Here is a 24757-nt window from a genome sequence, read left to right as displayed (position 1 = left end):
GTCTAGCAAATGTTGGAAAAGTAACCCAAAAATGGGCAAATTTTACCATTTGTGGTGGACTTGTGTCAAAGCAAAAAAAAATTGGGCAAAGATACACAGGTGGTTAGAAAAGATGATAGGAAAACATGTAGATTTTAAATCTGAATTGCTTGTATTAGGTATATCAGAAAAACTTCATAAGAAAAGTATGTATTTAATATTACACATCTTACCAGCAGCAAGGATTATTTTTGCACAATATTTAAAAAATGAAGCTATACCACAAGATGAAGTAATAATCAAGAAAATACTAGATTGTGAATTAAACAGAAAGGATGAAGAATATTATCAAACATGGAATTTATTTTACCAAAAAGGGGTGGAGTTTAAGAATGTAATTTGGATTGTTAAACAAATTACATACCAAGATAACATGATGTTTATTAAGCACTAAGAAATGTATTTAATAGAAAATCAATAAAATATAATAAAGAAATGTATCGACATGGATGGCTAATTGCAACTTTTTGGGATTCCATAGGAATGCTGTGTTTAAATCAGTGGTGGGATTCAAATAATTTAACAATTGGTTCTCTGCCCTAATGACTGGCTGGGTGGGCATGGCCAGGTGATCATGTGACTGGGTGGGTATGGCCAACTTGAAATCACTCATCACACCCAGCCCACCTCCTGGCCACTCCCCTCAAAGGCAGAGGTGGGATTCAGCCAGTTCAGAGCAGTTCGGGCTAATCCTGATTCTGCCCATTTTTCGGCTTGTTTTGAAGTCCACAAGTCTTAAAGTTTCCAAGATTGGATACCCCTGAGCTAGATGTTCTAATGGCTAAGACGCTGAGCTAGTCGACTGAAAGGTCGGCAGTTCAGTGGTTCAAATCCCTAGTGCCGTGTAACGGGGTGAGCTCCTGTTACTTGTCCCAACTTCTGCCAACCTAGCAATTCAAAAGAACATAAAAAATGCAAGTAGAAAAATAGGGACCACCTTCAGTGGGAAGGTAACAGCGTTCCATGCACCTTTGGCATTTGGGCATGCCGGCCACATGACCACGGAGATGTCTTCAAACAGTGCTGGCTCTTTGGATTTGAAACGGAGATAAGCACCGCCACTTAGAGGCAGTAACACCTAGCACATATGTGCAAGGGGAACCTTTATCTTTACCTTTAAGATGTATAGACTTCAACTTCCAGAATGCTGTCTGAGCAATTCTGGAAGTCCACACATTTTAGGATTGCAAGTTTAAAAAACCCTGTCAAAAATGGGCAGCATTTAAGATCCTTTTCCAGGATCTGTGCTTTGGTCTCCCTTTTTTTAAAAAAAACAAAACATATTATTTATTTTATTTATTTATTTTATTTATTTGATTTTTATACCGCCCTTCTCCCGAAGGACTCAGGGCGGAGTACAGGCAAGATAAAACAATACAATATACAAATTAAAATACCATTTAAAAAACTTATTTAAATTAGCCTAACATTAAAAAATTTCCATACTAAAAACCCTGTTTAAAAATTGATAAAAGATAAAATTCAAGACAGCCCCGCGCAAATAAAAAGATGCGTCTTCAGTTCGCGACGGAATGTCCGAAGGTCAGGTATTTGGCGTAAACCCGGGGGAAGTTCGTTCCAGAGTGTGGGAGCCCCCACAGAGAAGGACCTTCCCCTGGGGCCGCCAGCCGACATTGCTTGGCGGACGGCACCCTGAGAAGTCCCTCTCTGTGAGAGCGTACGGGTCGGTGGGAGGCATGTGGTAACAGCAGGCGGTCCCGTAAGTACCCAGGCCCTAAGCCATGGAGCGCTTTAAAGGTCGTAACCAACACCTTAAAGCGCACTCGAAACCACAGGCAGCCAGTGCAGTCTGCGCGGGAGGCGGTGTTATATGGGAGCTCGCGGGCTCCCTCTATCACCAGCAGCTGCATTCTGGACTAACTGAAGCCTCCGAGTGCACTTCAAGGGAGCCCATGTAGAGAGCATTACAATAATCCAGGCGAGAGGTAGCAGCGCATGAGTGACCGTGCACAAGGCATCCCGATCAAGGAAGGCGCAACTGCCGAACCAGGCGAACCTGGTGGAAGGCCCCCTGGAGCGGCCGTCAAATGATCTTCAAACGACAGCCGTTCATCCAGGAGGACACCTAAGTTGCGCACCCTATCCTTTGGGGCCAATAACTCGCCTCCAACAGTCAGCCTGAAGCTGACTGAATCAGGGTGCCGGCATCCACAGCCACTCCGTCTTGGAGGGATTAAGCTGTTTCTCCCCATCCAGACCCGTACGGCTTCCACGCATCGGGACAGCACTTCAACAGCTTCATTGGGGTGGCCTGGGGTGGAAAAGTACAGCTGGGTGTCATCAGCGTATAGCTGGTATCTCACCCCAAAGCCACTGATGATCTCACCCAACGGCTTCATATAGATGTTGAACAGAAGGGGCGAGAGAATCGACCCCTGCGGCACCCCACAAGTGAGGTCCCTCGCGGTCGACCTCTGCCCCCCTGTCAACACCGTCTGCGACCGGTCAGAGAGATAGGAGGAGAACCACCGATATACGGTGCCTCCCACTCCCAATCCCCCCAACCGGCGCAGCAAGATACCATGGTCGATGGTATCAAAAGCCGATGAGAGGTCTAATAGGACCAGGGCAGAGGAATAACCCCTGTCCCTGGCCCTCCAGAGATCATCCACCAATGCGACCAAAGCTGTCTCCTATGCTGCTCAGGATAATTATAGATTATCCTGAGCAGCATATCTATGAAGGAAGACTCTAATAGAAATATGCTTTATGCATAAAAATATAGAAAAGCATTTAAGGATCAGTAATCTCTCCACTTTCATGGACGATAATTTATGAGAAGAAGTTTGCAATGATCTCAATGTAAGTTTTCCTCAGGTCTGCTTTGCCTGAATATGCAATATCTATGCTCTGTCATTGAGCTGTAATCAATAGACACAAAGTTCTCTCAATCATAAAACTGTTCTTCTCTGTCTTTATTTATATTCTCAAATAATCAGATGAGGAAAAGCTGAACAGAGAGATCATGGACAGACTTTATTATTGATTTGATTTATCCTAGAACTGTTATTACTGGAAAAAAGGGAGTTTTACACTGATACCCTGCCCCACCCCATTACATTTTTGGGGGGGTCTCTTGGTTTTCCTCCCTCCTTTCCTTGATTTCTTTCCAAAGAGTCTGCTTGTTGTCCAACTAAATGTGCTATAGACAGATATGTGTTTTAAAGCAAAGAGTGTACAGATATAAGGAAAACGTCCAAGTGGGACCTTTTCCCAAGCAGGATTTTTGACATTCTTTCAAACTTATTTTCTCAGAATTGGTTCCAAAACTGGACATTGAGTTTATTAGTACAGAAATTGTAATTAGAGCAAAGAAGGGAGCAGGGGGCTTTAGGAAGACAACATGAATTATGGCAATTCAAGTTTTCTTGTTTTCCTTATTTTCTTTAACTCAAGCCAAAGACATTACATTTGTTCAACATAATCTATATATGGGGTATGGGAACTAATATCAATTTTTTCATAAAGTTTTGCTATAGTCCTGGAGTTACTAATGTGATTTTATACTTTTTCATATGGTTGTGTAATAATCCAAATTCAGAAGAGGGAATATGCTTTGGGGTGAAGGCTCACATTGTGTTTGCCTGCAAATGTTTAAAAGATTTGTGCAGTGGGGCAATAAAAAGCACAATGGATACGAGGTATTAAGAGGTCTGAAGTTTGGGCCCACACAAGCTACAAATTCTTCTTCCCCTTTCAAATCCAGATTGTTGTACAGCTTCAAGAGGGGTAATTGAAGATTTGAAATCTTCATTTTTTGGGCTGTTTTGGGGGCCATTTTCCAGGCCATTTTTTGGACCATTTTGGATTCCAAAATGCCCCAAAAAATGGCATGAAAATGGCCCCAAAAACAACCCCAAAAATGGCTGAAAACAGCCAGAAAAAATGGGCGGGAACGGGGCCAGCCAGTGATGGGATTAGCTGGTTTGCCGAACTGGGCAGTATTTTTTTTTTTTACTTTTTTTATTACTTTTTTTACAACAAACAAACAAAAAGAAAATACATTATTACACCCTTGTGCTATACATAAAAGGAAGATTTGGGTCTTCGGATATATCCTCATGATTGCCAAAATCCACGTTCTCGAGGTACAGGTACTGAAGCGTCCAATGTTCCAAGCGCAAAGTCCACAAATGGTTTCCAAGTCTTCCAGAAAATATCTTCTTTATACACACCACTTTTAATTTTAATATCACATGTCATTTTATCATTTAAAGCTAATTTCCACATTTCAGAATTCCACTCTTCTATTCTAAAAATCACATCTAGTTTCCAATATCTAGCTATTATAATTCTACCTATTATAATCATAATTCTAATCAATTCTTTTTCATATTTTGTTAATTCTATTTCCTTAATTACCAACAATAATATAGTTTCCACTCTCAATGTTATTACTTTCCCCATCATTTCAAATATCATTTTCTCCAATTGTTGCCAAAACTTTTAACCTTATCACAATTATACCACATATGTTCATAAGTCCCCAATTCCATCTCACATCTCCAACATTTTTACTAATTTTTTATCCATTTGTGACAATCTTACTGGAGTCAAATACCATTTCCAAACAACTTTATAATTGTGCTCTTTAATCCTTATAGATAAAGTTCTCATAATTCTACTCTTCAAATTCACATTCCAATCTGACTCTGGTATTTCAATATTAAGATCTTTTTCCCAATTTGTCCTCATCACTCTTTGTAATTTTTCATCAGAATTTATAATCTTATAAACCCTACTAACGAGTCCCTTTAGCCCAATTTCATCTTTCATAATCTGAGATACTAAATATTCAAATTCAGTTTCACATCTATTTATCGAATAATTTTCCTTTAGTTTTTTGTCCATTTTCTATCTGTATTTTTCAAACCAACTTAACCCTAATTTTTCAATAATTTCTTTATTCCTCCTTTCATTTCCCATAACTTTTATCCAATCTCTAATAATTTCTATATTTTCCTCTTTAATCACTTCATTACGTTTTATATTATTTTTAATCGGCCAAATTCAATTGTCTCCCCAAAAGATTATATCCGGAATTAAAATTTTAACAAATTTATTCCACATTTTACTTAATCCCTTTAACCAATAACTTCTACTTACGGATTTTAAATTTGCTTTATCTAAAAACCACCTTGATCCAAATTTCACTATATCCCTTAACTCTAAGTCTCTCCAATAGCTATCTTCACCTTTAAATATTTTTACCACTATCCGGATACCATACGCACAGTAATAATTAAATAATCTGGGGATTCCTAATCCACCTTCCTTTTGACTTTGATACCACATTTTCTTCACTAATCTAGGTCTTTTACCACCGTTACAAAATTTATCCAGTTTTTTCTGATATCCTTCAATATCTTTCTCTGTCAAATTTAGTGGTAGCATCTCGAATAAAAAGTTGAACTTGGGCAGCAACATCATCTTACACATTGCAATTCTGCCAAACCAAGACAACTTTAAAATTTTATATTTATCTATCTTCTTCTCAATTTCGTTAATCACCACATCATAATTAAATTTTTTCAATTCTTTAACAGAACGGTGATATCCTTAATTCCTAAACCAGATAAGGATTTAGAAAGGATTGAGTCCTATCGGCCCATTTCTTTAATTAATCAGGATGCAAAGATATTTACTGCCATTATAAGTAATAGACTAAATAGATTTATAGATAGATATATAAGTTATAATCAAGTAGGTTTTGTGAAGGGTAGATACATGAGTGATATTGTTAGAAGAGTATTAAATATTATAGATGTAGCTGAATATAATGGTGATAAAATTGGTATAGTATCATTGGATATTTTTAAAGCTTTTGATTCTGTACAATGGGAAACTATTAAAGTAATTGTGGAGGCTTTAGGCTTTGGTAATAAGTTTATACATGTTATTTCAAAATTGTACCAAAAGAGCAGTGCAAGAGTGAAGGTGAATGGAATATTAACTGAAGAGATAAAATTAGAAGCTGGTACGAGACAAGGATGTCCCCTGTCCCCAACATTATTTTTATTGGCTATGGAGATATTGACAAAAATGATAGAAAAAGATGAAGTAAGGATATAAGGGGTATAAGATAAATTTGTATGCGGATGATACTTTAATTATTTTGAAAAATGTAGAGAAAGATTTGAAAAAGATATATAAGCATTTAATAGAATTTGAGGAAATGACAGGATTGAAAGCAAATTGGTCAAAGTCAGAATTATTGATGGATAGTAATGGTAATGAGTCTGAGAATATGCAAGAGCAATTTGAGATAAGGATTAAAAACACATTGAAATATTTGGGTATAGTGCTTTCACTCAACTGGGCAGTATTTTAACAATCACTTCACCAGTTGAAGCCTACCTCTGGTTTAAATAACTATATTGACAACCAATTATTTTTCTTCTCTGTAAAAAGCATAGGGAATGCCCTTGACAGATAGGAGGAAATGATGCTATCAAGGCAATGGACAGAAAAACAGAGCTTGAGCCTAGGCCAGGAAAATAACTTGAGAAAACATCTCAGAGAAACATTCTTCAGTTCACATAAAACTGAAGGGTGAAAGAGGAAGAAAAGTATTCTGACTTCTGCAAGATTAAGCAAACAATCTTGGAAGCAAACAAAGTAATAACCAAAAGCCAACATGGGTTTGTCAAAAACAGATCATAGCAGACTAATCTTATTGCATTCTTTGACAAAGTGACAAAATTAGTGGACCAGAGGAATACTGTTGATATAATTTACTTGGACTTCAATAAGGCATTTGATAAAGTAGACCATAACCTACTACTAGATAAAATAGAAAAATGTGGGTTAGACAGCATCACTACCAGACGTATTCGTAACTGGCTGACCAACCACACTCACTGTATATTCCTCAATGGAACTGCATCTCCATTGAGGGAAGTATGCAGTGGAGTATCCCAAGGCTGTTTTAGGCCCATTACTCTTCAACATCTTCATCAATGACTTGGACGAGGGGATAGATGGTGAACTCATCAAATTTGCAAATGACAGCAAGCTGGCAGGAATAGCCAACACTCCAAAAGATAAGCTTAAGATACAGACGGATCTTGACAGACTTGAACATTGGGCACTATCTAACAAAATGAAATTCAATGGTGAGAAAAGTAAGGTTCTACATTTAGGCAAGAAAAACAAAATGTGGTACCTTGCTCAATAGAAGTAACTGTGAGAGGGATCTTGGAGTCCTAGTGGACAACTATTTAAATATGAGCCAGCAGTGTGCAACAGCTGCCAAAAAAGCCAACACAGTTCTGGGCTGCATAAAAAAAGGGATAGAATCAAGATCACGTGAAGTGTTAATACCACTTTATAATGCCTTGGTAAGGCCACACTAGGGACGTGGTGGCTCAGGGGCTAGGACTTGTCGATCGAAAGGTCGGCAGCTCGGCGGTTTGAATCCCTAGTGCTGCCGTGTAATGGGGTGAACTCCCATTACTTGTCCCAGCTTCTGCCAACCTAGCCGTTTCAAAAGCACGTAAAAATGCAAGTAGAAAAAATAGGGACCACCTGTGGTGGGAAGGTAACAGCGTTCCGTGAGCCTTTGGCATTGAGTCATGCCGGCCACATGACCACGGAGACGTCTTCGGACAGCGCTGGCTCTTCAGCTTTGAAACGGAGATGAGCATCGCCCCCTAGAGTCGGCAACGACTAGCACGTATGTGCGAGGAGAACCTTTACCTAAGGCCACACTTGGAATATTGCATTCAGTTTTGGTCGCCACAATGTAAAAAAGATGTTGAGACTCTAGAAAGAGTGCCGTGAACAGCAACGAAGATGAATAGGTAACTGGAGGCTAAAACATATGAAGAATAGTTGCAGGAACTAGGTATGTCTAATCTGATGAAAAGAAGGACTAGGGGAGACACGGTAGCAGTGTTCCAATATCTCAGGTGCTGCCACAAACAAGAGGGAGTGAAGCTATTCTCCAAAGCACCTGAGGGTAGGACAAGAAGCAATGGATGGAAACTAATCAAGGAGAGAAGCAACATAGAACTAAGGAGAAATTTCCTGACAATTAGAATAATTAATCAGTGGAACAACTTGCCTGCAGAAGTTGTGAATGCTCCAACACTGGGACTTTTTAAGAAGATGTTGATTAACCATTTGTCTGGAGTGGTATAGGCTTTCCTGCCTAAGCAGCGAGTTTGACTAGAAGACCTCCAAGATCCCTTCCAACTCTGTTATTCTAAAGATTCTGCTACTATATCTATGACAATAAAAGTTGTCCTGTTTATATGGGACTATTTCTTAGTCTGGTTTACTATATAAGGATTTAAGTTCATTTTAGGTGCTCACTCTGGTATATAAAGTCTTGTATGGCTTAGGCATTCATAGGACCTCCTTACCATGTACAGACATTTTTAGATTTTGGAGTAAGAATCAGGAGATTCCAACCATGCAGTCTTTATGAAATAATAGACTCTAGTATGAACAGCAAATTCTTATTTTTCTGATATATAACATACTAAATTATCACTGAAGTAAAATCAGTCTCTCTCCTCTTTATTGGACTTTAGGAAAGAGCTTAAATCCTCTCTTTTTACCCAACTGTTTTAGCTGAAAGTTTAGGTTTTTTTATAAACCTCCCATAGCCATTAATGTGACTGCATTTCAATCTATCAACTCTTCAATCATTCATTATTATCTTAATCATAATGCTGAGTTCCAATGGCATGGCAACAAAAACTGCTATATGAAGTGCACACATAAGAATAAATCAAGTATAAATGTTATATTATTTTAAACACAGTATTTTAGGTTGCAATAGTCATATTGTAAAATAATTTGTACTTACAATGTCAAACTTCTGTGTGATGTTCCCCTGGACATCTAACAAATAAACTTTGCCATAATGTGTTCCAAGTGCCAAAAACTAAATAGAAAAAATGGGAGGAAGACATTATTCAGAGAAATTATAATAGAGAGAGTACAACATACCTTTTGTTTGCACTATATATTATTGTGATAATGTACATCAAGCATGAATCATACAGTAACATTCCTGAAACCTATCCAGAGAATAACAGCAAACTACAAATGACATCTAAACAAGGGTTAATATAAAGCAAATACTTGAAAAGGAAATTGTAAAAATGTAAAATTGTCATTAATGCATTCTTGACCTCTTAAAAACTAGACAAAAATGAAATATTGCTATTTCAACAATAGAAAAGCCAATTCTTCTTCTGGTCCTCGCCATATTTGATCTTTAACTTTCAGACGAATATTCAAATAACCAGATGGACTGATAGTACAGCAACATAATAGTTGTGACAACACTAGAATATAAGCCCTATACTTCATTTTTGTAAAGAAGTAGGAGAGAAAGCAGCAGAATAATAATAAAAATAAGCATAACCCAATGGTAAATATAGTTGAAATTTTGTGACATTTCTGCTTGTAGATAAGATCTTATAAGATTTTGGCTTTTTTACCAAACAATGTTTGTATATGTTATAAAGCTACACACAATATTGTATGGGTGGTGTTGGGTAAGTAAATCTTTCTTAGTCCAACCCACCACATGGGGTTCTTGTGTGGAAAATAGGAGGAGGAAGGAGTAGTATGTTTGTTTGCCTCTAGTTATTTATAAAGTAACAAAGACCACATCTTTTTTAAAAAAGATATTTTTCTTTCCATGACTCAATTTATATAGTAATGCTAAGTTAATTACTGTTCCCAACAAGCACCTACATTATTTCTACAAGTCTAGAAAAATATCTAAGCCCTAATTTTTGAAAATGTCAGATCTCTCATTTAGCAAATCAGCCACCGGTCACAGAAGAGAGTTTTGTACTGCAAATTACAAAGTCCGCTCTGGTTTTACAGGCACAACTTTTAGAAGCAGGTAGTTAGGAGCCAGCCTAGGGGAAAGACCAATCTGGCTGAAAGATGCACAAAAGATATGCGCTGCATGAACGCACAGAATACTCAAAATAATGCAGAAGGGACTTAGGTGTTATTCCATCACAAAGATTAAAAAAGAGATTTAAAATATATCAAAAAGTTTGTTACTGCTTGGTATAAAATAGAGTGCCTTTCCTTCCTTTGGCATTACTCAAGTAGTCAGACTGCTAAATTCTCTGTATTTCATTGCATCTGATCACGCTTCATTGCAGCCTATAATGAAATGCTCAAATTTACAGGCACTACTAAGCATGTCAGTCAAGCAGCACAATCTTTTTTTTAATAACCTTACAGAAAGTCAAGGTTTAAAAGGATTTATCAAAATGGAATTGCTTAAAATGAAATTTCAGTTCAGGCACTTAAAATATGAAGCCACATTAAAGAGAAGTCAAAAAAGGGAGAAAGAGAGGCAAAGAGAGAAGGGGTTCATTAGAAATTCATCCCCTGCAATGCCTTTCACTCCTGCAAGGTTGCTTTTTTACAGAAAGAAAAAAAGTCCCCCGGGTAAAAAAAATCAATACTAGTTAATAAAACATCAGGTGTGCAGACATAACTAGGTATGACTATTCCACTGCACAGGCCTGCTTGAATGCACTGGGTGCCAGGACGATTAGTCTTCCAATGCAGACAGCAGGTCCAGTGAAAATATGTTTTACAATTGAAAAAAAAAATACTTCTGGAGGGAAAATAGTCTAAATATAAACCAGATTTTATAGTCTGAACAAAGTAAAATGTTCTAATCATAAAACACATCTATTGTAGATGCTACAGTGTTATTTCTTTTTATTTTACTCATAGAGCAAAATGTAGGGAAAATACACATTCCATCTTCAATTTTAGCCTCAGCATTATGCGAGACCAATTCCTAAAAGGCGCTTTGTATCAGCTTCTAAGCGGCTAGACCTCCAGGAGCTCTCTAGGCGTCTTCTCCGGCGTTTCATCCCCTCAGCTCCTCGGAGAACCAAGGGCGGTTGGGATCTGCGCGGGTCAGAGGCCGCAGAGGCACGACACGGTCTAAAGCCCCAGTCGCAGCCCGTTGCCAGGCTGCGGCTAGTTCCTCTGCCGTGCCGTGAGCCAGACCCTCAGGAAGTGGCCCAAGCTCCGTCCGGAACCTCTCCGGGTCCATCAGGCGCCTGGGACGGAACCAACGTTGTGGTTCCGTCTCCCTGCGGTGTTGAGTGGCGGTCAGAAAGTCCAGGCGAAGGAGAGAGTGATCTGACCATGACAAAGGTTCTATGACTACATCTCTCAAATCCAGATCCTTCAACCACTGACCAGAGATAAAAATAAGATCCAGAGTGCCACCCCCGATGTGAGTGGGGCCATCAACTACTTGAGTCAGGTCCAAGGCCGTCATGGAAGCCATGAACTCCCGAGCCACTGTCGATGACGAGCCGGCAGATGGCAAGTTAAAGTCCCCCATGACTAAAAGTTTGGGGGTCTCCACTGCCACCCTGGCAAGCACCTCCAGGAGCTCTCTAGGCGTCTTCTCCGGCGTTTCATCCCCTCAGCTCCTCGGAGAACCAAGGGCGGTTGGGATCTGCGCGGGTCAGAGGCCGCAGAGGCACGACACGGTCTAAAGCCCCAGTCGCAGCCCGTTGCCAGGCTGCGGCTAGTTCCTCTGCCGTGCCGTGAGCCAGACCCTCAGGAAGTGGCCCAAGCTCCGTCCGGAACCTCTCCGGGTCCATCAGGCGCCTGGGACGGAACCAACGTTGTGGTTCCGTCTCCCTGCGGTGTTGAGTGGCGGTCAGAAAGTCCAGGCGAAGGAGAGAGTGATCTGACCATGACAAAGGTTCTATGACTACATCTCTCAAATCCAGATCCTTCAACCACTGACCAGAGATAAAAATAAGATCCAGAGTGCCACCCCCGATGTGAGTGGGGCCATCAACTACTTGAGTCAGGTCCAAGGCCGTCATGGAAGCCATGAACTCCCGAGCCACTGTCGATGACGAGCCGGCAGATGGCAAGTTAAAGTCCCCCATGACTAAAAGTTTGGGGGTCTCCACTGCCACCCGGCAAGCACCTCCAGGAGCTCAGGCAGGGCAGCTGTCACGCAGCAAGGAGCCAGGGCTGGGACCGGGAGGTGCCCCTCCTCTGCAGCTTGTCTGGGCATGGAGCCAGGGCTGGGGCAGGATGCTCCCTCCTCTGCAGCTTGTCTGGGCATGGAGCCAGGGCTGGGGCAGGATGCTCCCTCCTCTGCAGCCTGCTTGGGCATGGAGCCAGGGCTGGGGCAGGATGCTCCCTCCTCTGCAGCTCTGCCCAAAGTCCTAGCAAAGCCCCCAGAGCAGGCAGGAGCCCAGTAAGTGACTTCAGCAAGATAAGTTCGACTTTGCCTGACTCAGAGACTGCCAGAAAGCAGATCCTTTATATAGGCCATGGGGTGTGGCTCCATGACTCAGCACTCATTAAGGCCTGCCCCTCCCACTTACCGTGCAAATGGAACCACCCTCACAAAAGGAACACATTCCCCCATAACCTCCGAACCCACTAAATAATCGCCACGTAGCGCGAGACTGGTTTCCCTCGACGGGCTACCCCAACACCCGCCCTAACCCTCCCACCCCTTAAAATGCCCTATCTAAAAACCCCAAAGGCTCTTCCTCTTGCTTCTCAGCTTTCTGACGAGGAAGATTTGGCAGACTCATGTGCTGAGCTGCAATGACATGGTTTGTCGTGTCCCACTCCTCCGCTGACGGCCGGGTCAGGAAATCCGAATCAGGCTTGCCTCTGCAGCTTGTCTGGGCATGGAGCCAGGGCTGGGACCGGGAGGTGCCCCTCCTCTGCAGCCTGCTTGGGCATGGAGCCAGGGCTGGGGCAGGATGCTCCCTCCTCTGCAGCTTGTCTGGGCATGGAGCCAGGGCTGGGGCAGGATGCTCCCTCCTCTGCAGCTTGTCTGGGCATGGAGCCAGGGCTGGGACCGGGAGGTGCCCCTCCTCTGCAGCTTGTCTGGGCATGGAGCCAGGGCTGGGGCAGGATGCTCCCTCCTCTGCAGCTCTGCCCAAAGTCCTAGCAAAGTCCTCAGAGCAGGCAGGAGACCAGTAAGTGACTTCAGCAAGATAAGTTCGACTTTGCCTGACTCAGAGACTGCCAGAAAGCAGATCCTTTATATAGGCCATGGGGTGTGGCTCCATGACTCAGCACTCATTAAGGCCTGCCCCTCCCTTCCTTCTGTTGCCTCCGCCTATCCAATCTTCTGATGCGAGGGTCACTCCAATCAGCTGTTGTTGGAAGTAAACTTTCCTCAGGCTCACATGCTGTGGAGGAGGGAGGGTCTAGCTGCTCCGTTTGCCTGGGCATGGAGCCAGGGCTGGGGCAGGATGCTCCCTCCTCTGCAGCTCTGCCCAAAGTCCTAGCAAAGTCCTCAGAGCAGGCAGGAGACCAGTAAGTGACTTCAGCAAGATAAGTTCGACTTTGCCTGACTCAGAGACTGCCAGAAAGCAGATCCTTTATATAGGCCATGGGGTGTGGCTCCATGACTCAGCACTCATTAAGGCCTGCCCCTCCCTTCCTTCTGTTGCCTCCGCCTATCCAATCTTCTGATGCGAGGGTCACTCCAATCAGCTGTTGTTGGAAGTAAACTTTCCTCAGGCTCACATGCTGTGGAGGAGGGGGAGGGGTCTAGCTGCTCCGTTTGCCTGGGCATGGAGCCAGGGCTGGGGCCGGGGGATGCTCCCTCCTCTGCAGCCTGCTTGGGCATGGAGCCAGGGCTGGGACCGGGAGGTGCCCCCTCCTCTGCAGCCTGCTTGGGCATGGAGCCAGGGCTGGGACCGGGAGGTACCCCCTCCTCTGCAGCTCTGCCCAAAGTCCTAGCAAAGTCCTCAGAGCAGGCAGGAGACCAGTAAGTGACTTCAGCAAGATAAGTTCGACTTTGCCTGACTCAGAGACTGCCAGAAAGCAGATCCTTTATATAGGCCATGGGGTGTGGCTCCATGACTCAGCACTCATTAAGGCCTGCCCCTCCCTTCCTTCTGTTGCCTCCGCCTATCCAATCTTCTGATGCGAGGGTCACTCCAATCAGCTGTTGTTGGAAGTAAACTTTCCTCAGGCTCACATGCTGTGGAGGAGGGGGAGGGGTCTAGCTGCTCCGTTTGCCTGGGCATGGAGCCAGGGCTGGGGCCGGGGGATGCTCCCTCCTCTGCAGCCTGCTTGGGCATGGAGCCAGGGCTGGGGCCGGGAGGTGCTCCCTCCTCTGCAGCTTGTCTGGGCATGGAGCCAGGGCTGGGGCTGGGGGATGCTCCCTCCTCTGCAGCCTGCTTGGGCATGGAGCCAGGGCTGGGGCAGGATGCTCCCTCCTCTGCAGCTTGTCTGGGCATGGAGCCAGGGCTGGGACCGGGAGGTGCCCCTCCTCTGCAGCTCTGCCCAAAGTCCTAGCAAAGTCCTCAGAGCAGGCAGGAGACCAGTAAGTGACTTCAGCAAGATAAGTTCGACTTTGCCTGACTCAGAGACTGCCAGAAAGCAGATCCTTTATATAGGCCATGGGGTGTGGCTCCATGACTCAGCACTCATTAAGGCCTGCCCCTCCCTTCCTTCTGTTGCCTCCGCCTATCCAATCTTCTGATGCGAGGGTCACTCCAATCAGCTGTTGTTGGAAGTAAACTTTCCTCAGGCTCACATGCTGTGGAGGAGGGGGAGGGGTCTAGCTGCTCCGTTTGCCTGGGCATGGAGCCAGGGCTGGGGCCGGGAGGTGCTCCCTCCTCTGCAGCCTGCCTGGGCATGGAGCCAGGGCTGGGACCGGGAGGTGCCCCCTCCTCTGCAGCCTGCTTGGGCATGGAGTCAGGGCTGGAGCCGGGAGGTGCTCCTTCTTCTGCAGCTCCGCCCAAAGTCCTAGCAAAGTCCTCAGAGCAGGCAGGAGACCAGTAAGTGACTTCAGCAAGATAAGTTCGACTTTGCCTGACTCAGAGACTGCCAGAAAGCAGATCCTTTATATAGGCCATGGGGTGTGGCTCCATGACTCAGCACTCATTAAGGCCTGCCCCTCCCACTTACCGTGCAAATGGAACCACCCTCACAAAAAGGAACACATTCCCCCCCCATAACCTCCGAACCCACTAAATAATCGCCACGAGCGCGCGCAGGGACTGGTTTCCCTCCCGACGGGCTACCCCCAACACCCGCCCTAACCCTCCCACCCCTTAAAAATGCCCTATCTAAAAAACCCCAAAGGCTCTTCCTCTTCGCATGCCACCTCTGTGGGTCCCAAGACCCGTCATTGAGGCCGGCCCTTGGTAGTGAGACGGGCCATTCCTGCGAGGCGGGGGCACCTCGCAGGCGCAAGAGTTCATGTGCAGCGTAGCATAGAAAATGCGAATCGGTGAGGTGCTAAGATGGTAACATCCCAGATGGTAAGGCGTTAAAGATGGATCCTCCAACGGATGTCCAGATGTCAAAGAGGACAAATAAAGCTGGAACCAGATGAAGATGATAAGCCCAGGTAAACAGGCCGGCAGCCTCCATGGTAAACCTATGGAAAATGTTTCTACAGAAGGTCTTAATAAGGTAGAAATGGCCGTCAGTCTGTTCATAGTCCATAGTCCAATCCAGTCCAGTCCAGTCCAGTCCAGGAACCCGTGGGTATAAATACCTGACGACCCAGCTTTGATGGTCAAAAGTCCGGGGGGGGGGGGGGGAGGAAGGCAGGCCATACAGCAAAAGGCAGATGAACAAAGCACGATGTAATGTGCCAAAAGTGCCAGAAGAGGGAGCCAAACCATAGCCTTGCCTCCGGCCTCATCTCCGACCACGGCCTCACCACGCCCGCCGCCGATGGAACCGATGGGGCCGCGGAACACTGGGCGCGCTGGACGGGCGCCTCGCGGCCCACAAGGCCTCGCCAGGCGCAACAAAGCGCCGATGGAGCTGGCGGGCCCACGACCAGGCGACGGGCGGAATCCATGCCCCAGCTGGACTCGGGCAGATTTCTCATCGCCGCTGGAATCGGCTGGAGCCGGGCCGAAATCGAGGCCTGCAATCAGCACAGGCAGCAGCAGGCCTCCCTCGCCTCCCTCGCGTCCCCAAAAATGGCCACCACCAACCGGTCCGCCGCTCTTCCCTCGGCCCGTTCTTGGCTACCGCACATCCGAGAGGGCCAAAAGACCTCTCCTGCGGCTGCCAAGTAGATGATGCAGCACACCGAGGGACAGGAGCAGCCTGGTAAGTCATCAGGAGTCCCCCATTTCAGGAAAAGCACCCCACGCCGATCCGAGCTCCTCTAGTAAACCGCCATCCTCGCGCATGCGCAGAGCCTATTCTATTTATAAAGTAACAAAGACCACATCTTTTTTAAAAAAGATATTTTTCTTTCCATGACTCAATTTATATAGTAATGCTAAGTTAATTACTGTTCCCAACAAGCACCTACATTATTTCTACAAGTCTAGAAAAATATCTAAGCCCTAATTTTTGAAAATGTCAGATCTCTCATTTAGCAAATCAGCCACCGGTCACAGAAGAGAGTTTTGTACTGCAAATTACAAAGTCCGCTCTGGTTTTACAGGCACAACTTTTAGAAGCAGGTAGTTAGGAGCCAGCCTAGGGGAAAGACCAATCTGGCTGAAAGATGCACAAAAGATATGCGCTGCATGAACGCACAGAATACTCAAAATAATGCAGAAGGGACTTAGGTGTTATTCCATCACAAAGATTAAAAAAGAGATTTAAAATATATCAAAAAGTTTGTTACTGCTTGGTATAAAATAGAGTGCCTTTCCTTCCTTTGGCATTACTCAAGTAGTCAGACTGCTAAATTCTCTGTATTTCATTGCATCTGATCACGCTTCATTGCAGCCTATAATGAAATGCTCAAATTTACAGGCACTACTAAGCATGTCAGTCAAGCAGCACAATCTTTTTTTTAATAACCTTACAGAAAGTCAAGGTTTAAAAGGATTTATCAAAATGGAATTGCTTAAAATGAAATTTCAGTTCAGGCACTTAAAATATGAAGCCACATTAAAGAGAAGTCAAAAAGGGAGAAAGAGAGGCAAAGAGAAGGGTTCATTAGAAATTCATCCCCTGCAATGCCTTTCACTCCTGCAAGGTTGCTTTTTTACAGAAAGAAAAAAAGTCCCCCGGGTAAAAAAAATCAATACTAGTTAATAAAACATCAGGTGTGCAGACATAACTAGGTATGACTATTCCACTGCACAGGCCTGCTTGAATGCACTGGGTGCCAGGACGATTAGTCTTCCAATGCAGACAGCAGGTCCAGTGAAAATATGTTTTACAATTGAAAAAAAAAATACTTCTGGAGGGAAAATAGTCTAAATATAAACCAGATTTTATAGTCTGAACAAAGTAAAATGTTCTAATCATAAAACACATCTATTGTAGATGCTACAGTGTTATTTCTTTTTATTTTACTCATAGAGCAAAATGTAGGGAAAATACACATTCCATCTTCAATTTTTAGCCTCAGCATTATGCGAGACCAATTCCTAAAAGACGCTTTGTATCAGCTTCTAACATTATTGATCGTCTCATAAATAGTCCAGTTTATAAAAGTGCTCAGAAACAACTTTGCTATTATTATTATGTTGTACTTGTGACACTATAATTAGGGGACTTCCAAAGATAGAAACAATTTATATTGTCTAAGACATTTGCTTCTTTAAAAAAGTAAACACCATACTTCCAGATTAAAAATGCAAACTGTCAAATCATCAAAGCCGAAAAACTCTTTGCAGAACTGATGATAATTAACAAGTATAATAAGTCTGACTATCTCCTATCATAATCAGCACGTGCATGGTATGTTTATATAAAGGGAGGTAGAAAGGAGCATTTCCTTTGTTGAAATACAGTAAAAAATGTATACTTTATAAGCATCTATGGATATTTAAATATGTAATATAACAATTGAATAATTATTCAATATTATTGAATAATAATATATTTTGTACTAGCTGAATATCCGTGCTGAATACTTATGACAATTTTTCACACTTACGACTACTGTAGCATCCCCATGCTTGACAGACTCTCATTGTCATCATTGTCATCATTGTCATCATCACCAGAAAAGTATATCTGGAGAAATGAAGGCTGATGCTGAAGCCCCGCCATGATACTCCCTATCCTGTGATAGACCTGTCCCTGCATTTTGAATATTGGCATTTTGAATATTAAAATTTCCTTCCTTCACCTCTCTAGCTCCAAAAGATGTCATTTAGAAACATCCATTGTACTTCCAGGCAGCAGAAAGACAGTCTTTTCCATTTAACTGGTGTTACAGTAGAAGGAACAGATTCGTCTAAACTCAGCTCAGTGTAAGAAGTGAGTTGAGGCTGGGACACTATGCAGGAGAAATTCAGTTCACAATCCATTGGCTCAGTGGTGGTCGGTGATTGATTGAAACACATAAGGGAATATCTCTCCCACCACCTTGAATCCGGAAGCAGTTCCATTTTGGTGAGGTAGCGATGTTTAGTTTACTGTAAGAAACCCCAGACCGCTCCTGAGTGAAGGAGTGGAATGTCTGCCAGTTTGACCTGAGGTAACAGAATATAAGGCAAGTGGCAGCTGGAACTTTTCAGGTGGGGAGGGGGAGTAGAACGTTTAACTCCTTAGCATCAGAGCATGTTAATATATTGTATATGAATATACTGTATATGAAATACTAATGACCTGATGGTTATTTTGAAAAATCCTTTGTTAGTGAGCACCTAGAAGTCAAGAGGAATATACATGCCAAATTTCAAGTTTCTAGGCTTTACCATTCTGGAAATTTTGTGATGAGTGAGTGGATTTCGCTTTTATATATATATATATATATATATAGATTTCTAAACTGCCAATCTCCTTCAAAAAGGGTCAGGTACAATGTAATATAAACATATAAAACAGTACATAAAATTAAAATGTTACTTTAAGATTAAAAAATTAAAATTACAAGATTATAAAAATAAAACATATTCAAAAGACAAAAACAAATTCCAAGAATGCAATTAACCTTGTTAAAATTAGTTAATGAAGGCAGAGGGAGGGCTTTCATGGTGTATAACTTGTATATGATTTTATTTAAGGATTTTGTTCATCTTTTTTACAAAACATTTTTATGCTATTTCTCTTACAACACTGATTTTACAACTTGAATTTTAAAAAAACCACTGCATTAACAAAAATTGCATTTTGCCATTAAATCTCAGTAGCATGGTCCTATGAATACAAGGCGACAGATGAATGGCCCACAGAGTGGCACAAAGCTTGAACAGTCCACATTTTTAGAGCTTCAGGACGTTGCCTTACCTGAATGCCCGTTCTGCTGAGTAGGGGGGGCAGCAGTCAGGAATAGGTTAACTCTGTCATCTGATCCAGGACTGAGTCTGCACGATGTTACGTTCCTCCTCTTCCTCTTGCTTCTCAGCTTTCTGACGAGGAAGATTTGGCAGACTCATGTGCTGAGCTGCAATGACATGGTTTGTCGTGTCCCACTCCTCCGCTGACGGCCGGGTCAGGGAAATCCGAATCAGGCTTGCCTCTGCAGCTCTGCCCAAAGTCCTAGCAAAGTCCTCAGAGCAGGCAGGAGACCAGTAAGTGACTTCAGCAAGATAAGTTCGACTTTGCCTGACTCAGAGACTGCCAGAAAGCAGATCCTTTATATAGGCCATGGGGTGTGGCTCCATGACTCAGCACTCATTAAGGCCTGCCCCTCCCTTCCTTCTGTTGCCTCCGCCTATCCAATCTTCTGATGCGAGGGTCACTCCAATCAGCTGTTGTTGGAAGTAAACTTTCCTCAGGCTCACATGCTGTGGAGGAGGGGGAGGGGTCTAGCTGCTCCGTTTGCCTGGGCATGGAGCCAGGGCTGGGGCCGGGGGATGCTCCCTCCTCTGCAGCCTGCTTGGGCATGGAGCCAGGGCTGGGACCGGGAGGTGCCCCCTCCTCTGCAGCTTGTCTGGGCATGGAGCCAGAACTGGGGCCGGGAGGCATACATTCCTCCGTGTGCAGGAGCAGATAAGCAGATGCCGGCTGCGGTGAGAGCGGACAAGACACAACATGGTTAGTGCCCAACCTCTATGAGGACCTGTCAAAGAAAGGGTGGGGCTGACTGCTGGCCCCCCTACTCAGAAGAACGGGCGTTCAGGTAAGGCAATGCCCTTTCTCTCTGAGCGTGGGACCAGCAGTCAGGAATGGGACACGCCAAAGCCTTCGTCCTAATGGGAGGGAAATGACCAGTCTGTAGTCCCCCCTGGAATGAACCTGTTGTAAAACCCAATGGCCAAAGGTTGCATCCGTCGAGGCATATGTATCTAATTTATAATGACAGATGAACGGGGAAGGGGACGACCAGGTGGCAGCCCTGCATACCTCTTCTAATGAAGCCTGGGTGGCCCAAGCCACTGAAGTCACGGCACTGCGGGTCGAATGAGCAGTGATCCTGCAAGGAGTTGGCAAAGCCTGAGAATCATAGGCTTTGGCAATAGTTGCCCGAAGCCAACATCCAATGGTGGACGATGAAACCTCGTGGTCTAGGGTTGCCGGTTGGAAAGACACAAAGAGACTCTCCAATCTCCGAAGAGAGGAGGTATGTTTAATATAGATGCGAAGAGCCCTGCGAACATCTAAGGTGTGCCATACAGTTTCCAACCGGTGGGACAGATTGGGGCAAAAATTAGGGAGTACCAATTCCTGGGCTCGATGAAAAAATGTATTAATTTTTGGGATAAATGTGAGGTCCAAGCGAAGGACGACCCGATCAGCATAAAAGATACATAGGTCGGCCCTGATAGAAAGAGCTGCCAGTTCAGAAATTCAGTGGGCCGAAGTAATAGCGAACAGAAAGGCCACTTTGTAGGATAGAAATCGTAGGCTTATCTCCCTCAAAGGTTCAAAGGGGCCCCGGGTGAGTGCATTAAGCACCTTAGAAAGGTCCCAGGTAGGGTACCTATGCAGAACGGGGGGAAAGAGTGTCTGAGAAACTGCCAGATTAAGGGAAGCCTAGAGGGAGAGCCCGTGGATCCACATGCTAAGATAGAGGAAAGAGCTGATACCTGTCTCCGAAGGGTGTTAAGCGCCAAGCCTGCCTCAAAACTGTCCTGCAGGAACAGTAGAACATCTGCAGTAGAAACCTTTGTGGGGTTCCGGTTCCGCATCTTGCACCAAGCCATGAAGCTGACCATGTAGAAAAACAGATGTGGTTAGTGGAGGGACGGCATGATGCCTGTATAGTGGCAATGACCCTTGAAGAGAGACTGTGACGCCTCAGGAGGCACCGCTCAATCGGGATCCAGTGTACCCTGGTTGAGAATTACCTTGTCCCGAGGAATCCTCCAATGGTGAGCCACTGACGGAACCACCAGGTCTGCAAACCAGGGATGGCACAGCCAGTGGGGAGTAATCAAGATGAGTTCCGCCTCCTCCTTTCGAAGTAGTCTGGGAATCACCAGAATCGGGGGGAAAGCGTAAAGTAAGCCCTGAGGCCAAGGGCTGCGCAGAGCGTCTACACCTTCCGTTCCCTGGACAGGAAACCTGGAGAAATATCTCTCCACTTGTTGATTGGTCTGGGAGGCGAAGAGATTGACTGCAGGGCAGCCAAAGCGGCTCACTATTAGTTGGAAGAGGTCCGAAGGCAAGCTCCACTCCCCTGGGTCCACCGGAGATCGGCTGAGGTGATCTGCCTGCATGTTCACCTTCCCTGAGATATGCGAGGCCCTTATGGATAGCAGTGAGACTCTGCCCAGAGGCCCAACCTCCCCACTTCCTGCATGAGATGCTGGAGGTGGGTCCCTCCAAGGCGATTGATATGGGCCTTGGCGGCCACGTTGTTCATTCAAATCAAGATGTGCTGGCCCTCTACCTTGTCCTGAAAAACTCGAAGGGTGAGATTAACAGCTGGAGTTCTAGCCAGTTTATGTTGTAGCTGAGGTCGGTTTGAGTCTACTGATTGAGCCTTGATTGAGTCCAGGTGAGCCCCCCAGCCGTAAAGACTGGCATCTGTGGTAAGGACCAAGCAGCAAGGTTCCCTGAACTGATGACCTTTGATTATTGCTGGGGATAGCCACCACTTGAGAGAGAGGATCACTTTGGGGGGTAGCCGAATCAATCAAGCAGAGGAGTTCGTGCAAGCCTGTTGATACGGAAGAAAGAGCTACTGCAGGTCCCTGCAGTGGAGTTGTGCCCATAGCACAACATTGGAAGGAGGTGAGAGAGCGATCTCAAGGAGACGGTCCTCTTGGAGATGACCGACCTGACCAGAGACCGCAAGCTGGACAGGTGTTCCTGGGAAAGGTAGACCTTACTCTGGACCATATCAATCACCGCTCCAAGGTGCTGGATAGAGGTTGTTGGTACCAGGTGGCTCTTGGCCATGTCGATAAAAAAACAGTGGCTTTGCAAGACCCGAAGGGTTGTCTCCAGGTCTTGCCTCACATGGCTCTCTGAACTGGACTGGATAAGGAGATTATCCAAGTAGAACTGAATCCTTATCGGCAGCATCCAGAGGTGGCCTGCCAGCGCTGCCATCAATTTGGTGAAAACTCAGGGAGCTGAGGAGAGACCAAAAGGCAGAGCACAATACTGGTAGTGACAAGTCTCATGGCAGAAATGAAGAAATTTTCGGTAGGCCGGATGAATGGGGACATGGAGGTAAGCTTCTGTCAGATCGACTGAGGTGAGGACCTCTCTGATTCTGATACTCTCCAATATGGTCTGGAGATATTGCATTTTGAACCTTCGGTAGAAAATCCAATGGTTCAGGGATTTGAGGTAGAGAACTGCCCTCAATCCCCCCGAAGATTTCTTGATTACGAACAGACAAGAGTAAAAACCCTGTTGGTGTTACTCCTGTGGAACCGGCTCTTTGGCCCTGATGTCTAAAAGATGTTTGATTGCGGATTCCAACAGGAGCCTGCATGTCCAATCTCTTGAGAGTGGAAAGCGGAGAAATCGACTCGGGTATGTGTGGAGAGGAATTCCAGGGAGAGGCCCGATCAGACCGTCTCCCTGACCCAGGCGTCCGAGGTGGACACCTCCCATTAGCTGGCAAAGAGGGCCAGGCAGCCCCCAATGGGAGGAGTGGCCGAGCCATAAATGAGAACAGCAGAAGGGGTAACCCCGACCACCCCGGGATGAACATCTGGGTTGTCCCCTGTGGTTGAATTCTCCATCTATCCTGGAACCTACCTTGATGGGAAGGAAAAAATCTTTGAGATCGCGGCCCGGAATAGCCGCTTTCCGAGCCCTGAAAGGGACGAAAGGTAGACTTGACTCAACACTACATGAGATATTGGGGAGAAACTTACATTTGTCCTTTGACTCCATTAGGAGGGGCTCTAGAGAAGCTCCAAGCTCCAAATAGAATGTCACCCGAGTACGGGGAAGACGCCAGCCTCCATTTATTTTTAGCATCTGCTTGCCACTGGAGTAGCCAGAGAAGGCAGCTAGAAGCAATGGTGGTGCAATTGATTTAGCCACGAAATGTGAAGCATTTAGGGTGGCGTTGGCCGAGTACTCTAGGACTGCCACAATCTTGTTCACATCTTCGTAAGCCCTAGTATCGGAAATGGGCAAACAGTTTTGGAGTTGCTTAGCCCATAGTAGTGAGGTACGATTAAAGAATGAAGTGGCAAACGAAGCCTTAATGGCCAATGCTGCCGCTTGGTGGGCCTTAGTCAGGGCATGTTTAAACCTCCTGTCCTCTGGTCGTAGGCTCTCCTCTGGAGGACCCATTCCTACCACCGAGGATGATAAGGCCACCACAGGAGGATGGAAGGATAAGGCACCTGCAGGATGGAAGAAAAATCAGAAGCCATGTTATAAAGGCGCCTGAATTAGGGTTAGGTCCCAAAACTGGTGAAGACCATTGCTGGAGAATGACATCTTTAAACAATTTAGATCCTGGAAGTTGCTTGGCTTCAAAGGTAGGCTCCTCGAACAGTGGGACTGAGGAGCTGGTGGTGGTCCACCCCAAATCCGAAGGAGGCTGCAAATTGCCCAATTTCGTGGTGGTCTTGACTTTATGCAAAAGTGAACAAAAGATCTGAGGATTGAACAGGCCCACAAAGGATGGCTGATCTGGTGACAGGTCTTCTTCATCTGACAAGTCCTGTTCTCTAACCTCCTCTCCAGCTATAGAGGTCTGACTAGGGGAGGCAGCAACAGATACCTGGCCGTGGGTGTGCTCTGGCTCAGCAGACAAATGTGATTGGGCCTGATAAACCTGAGATCTGGAAAGGTCAGAAACCCAGGAGCTGGTTCTGCATTGCAACTCAATGGCTATGCCATGCTGGATAGCCTCCTGAATAAAGGTAGGCCTGGAATAAGTTGAGAAGGAATTTCTGTCTCACCCTATTCAGAGCTGCCAGATGGGGGAGAAATCTCAGGCTGAGGGCCTTGAGGTGGTTCTGGAACAGGAATAGGATTGATGGGCTGTACAGGAGCCTCCTGAATAGGCCCAAACAACTTTGCAGCAGCCTCTGCCTGCCTAGAATCTGCAGGGGAAGCCCCTGTAACTGGGGACCAGGCAGGAGGAATACCCTGGTTTACAGCTTCCCCCAAAGCCTCCTGGGCCATTGGAGTGACCTGAGTGGGAGGAGGGACTGAAGCTGCAGGGGATGGGGCAGGTGGAAGTAGCTCCTTGCAGGTTGCCTTTCGGATGGTTTTCTGAATGGCCTTTTCAATGGCATTATTATGCTTTAATGCCTCCCTGGCAGATGTCTTAGAAGGCTTCTTGGCCTTGGGGGCTAAGGTCTCTGGGGCAGTGGCCCTGGATGAAGGCCTTGGAGCTGCTGGGCTGAGCTCATGATGGCCTCGTTTTGAGGCTCAAGAAGAAGCA

General features: G+C 45.1%; 1 protein-coding gene across 4 annotated transcripts in view; it reads right to left on the bottom strand.

The window, feature by feature from the left end:
* Positions 1-24757, bottom strand: part of VPS41 (VPS41 subunit of HOPS complex) — a 259609-nt gene that overhangs the window by 177405 nt on the left and 57447 nt on the right. For all 4 annotated transcript variants that reach the window (XM_058179680.1, XM_058179681.1, XM_058179683.1 and 1 more), the window contains one exon: positions 8876-8953. In XM_058179680.1, coding sequence (XP_058035663.1) covers positions 8876-8953 — 78 coding nt within the window. The remainder of the gene's footprint in view (positions 1-8875; positions 8954-24757) is intronic.

This window comes from Ahaetulla prasina, chromosome 4 (genome assembly GCF_028640845.1).
Source record: "Ahaetulla prasina isolate Xishuangbanna chromosome 4, ASM2864084v1, whole genome shotgun sequence".
Lineage (NCBI taxonomy): Eukaryota > Metazoa > Chordata > Lepidosauria > Squamata > Colubridae > Ahaetulla > Ahaetulla prasina.
This window is presented reverse-complemented; position numbering and strand designations above follow the sequence as displayed.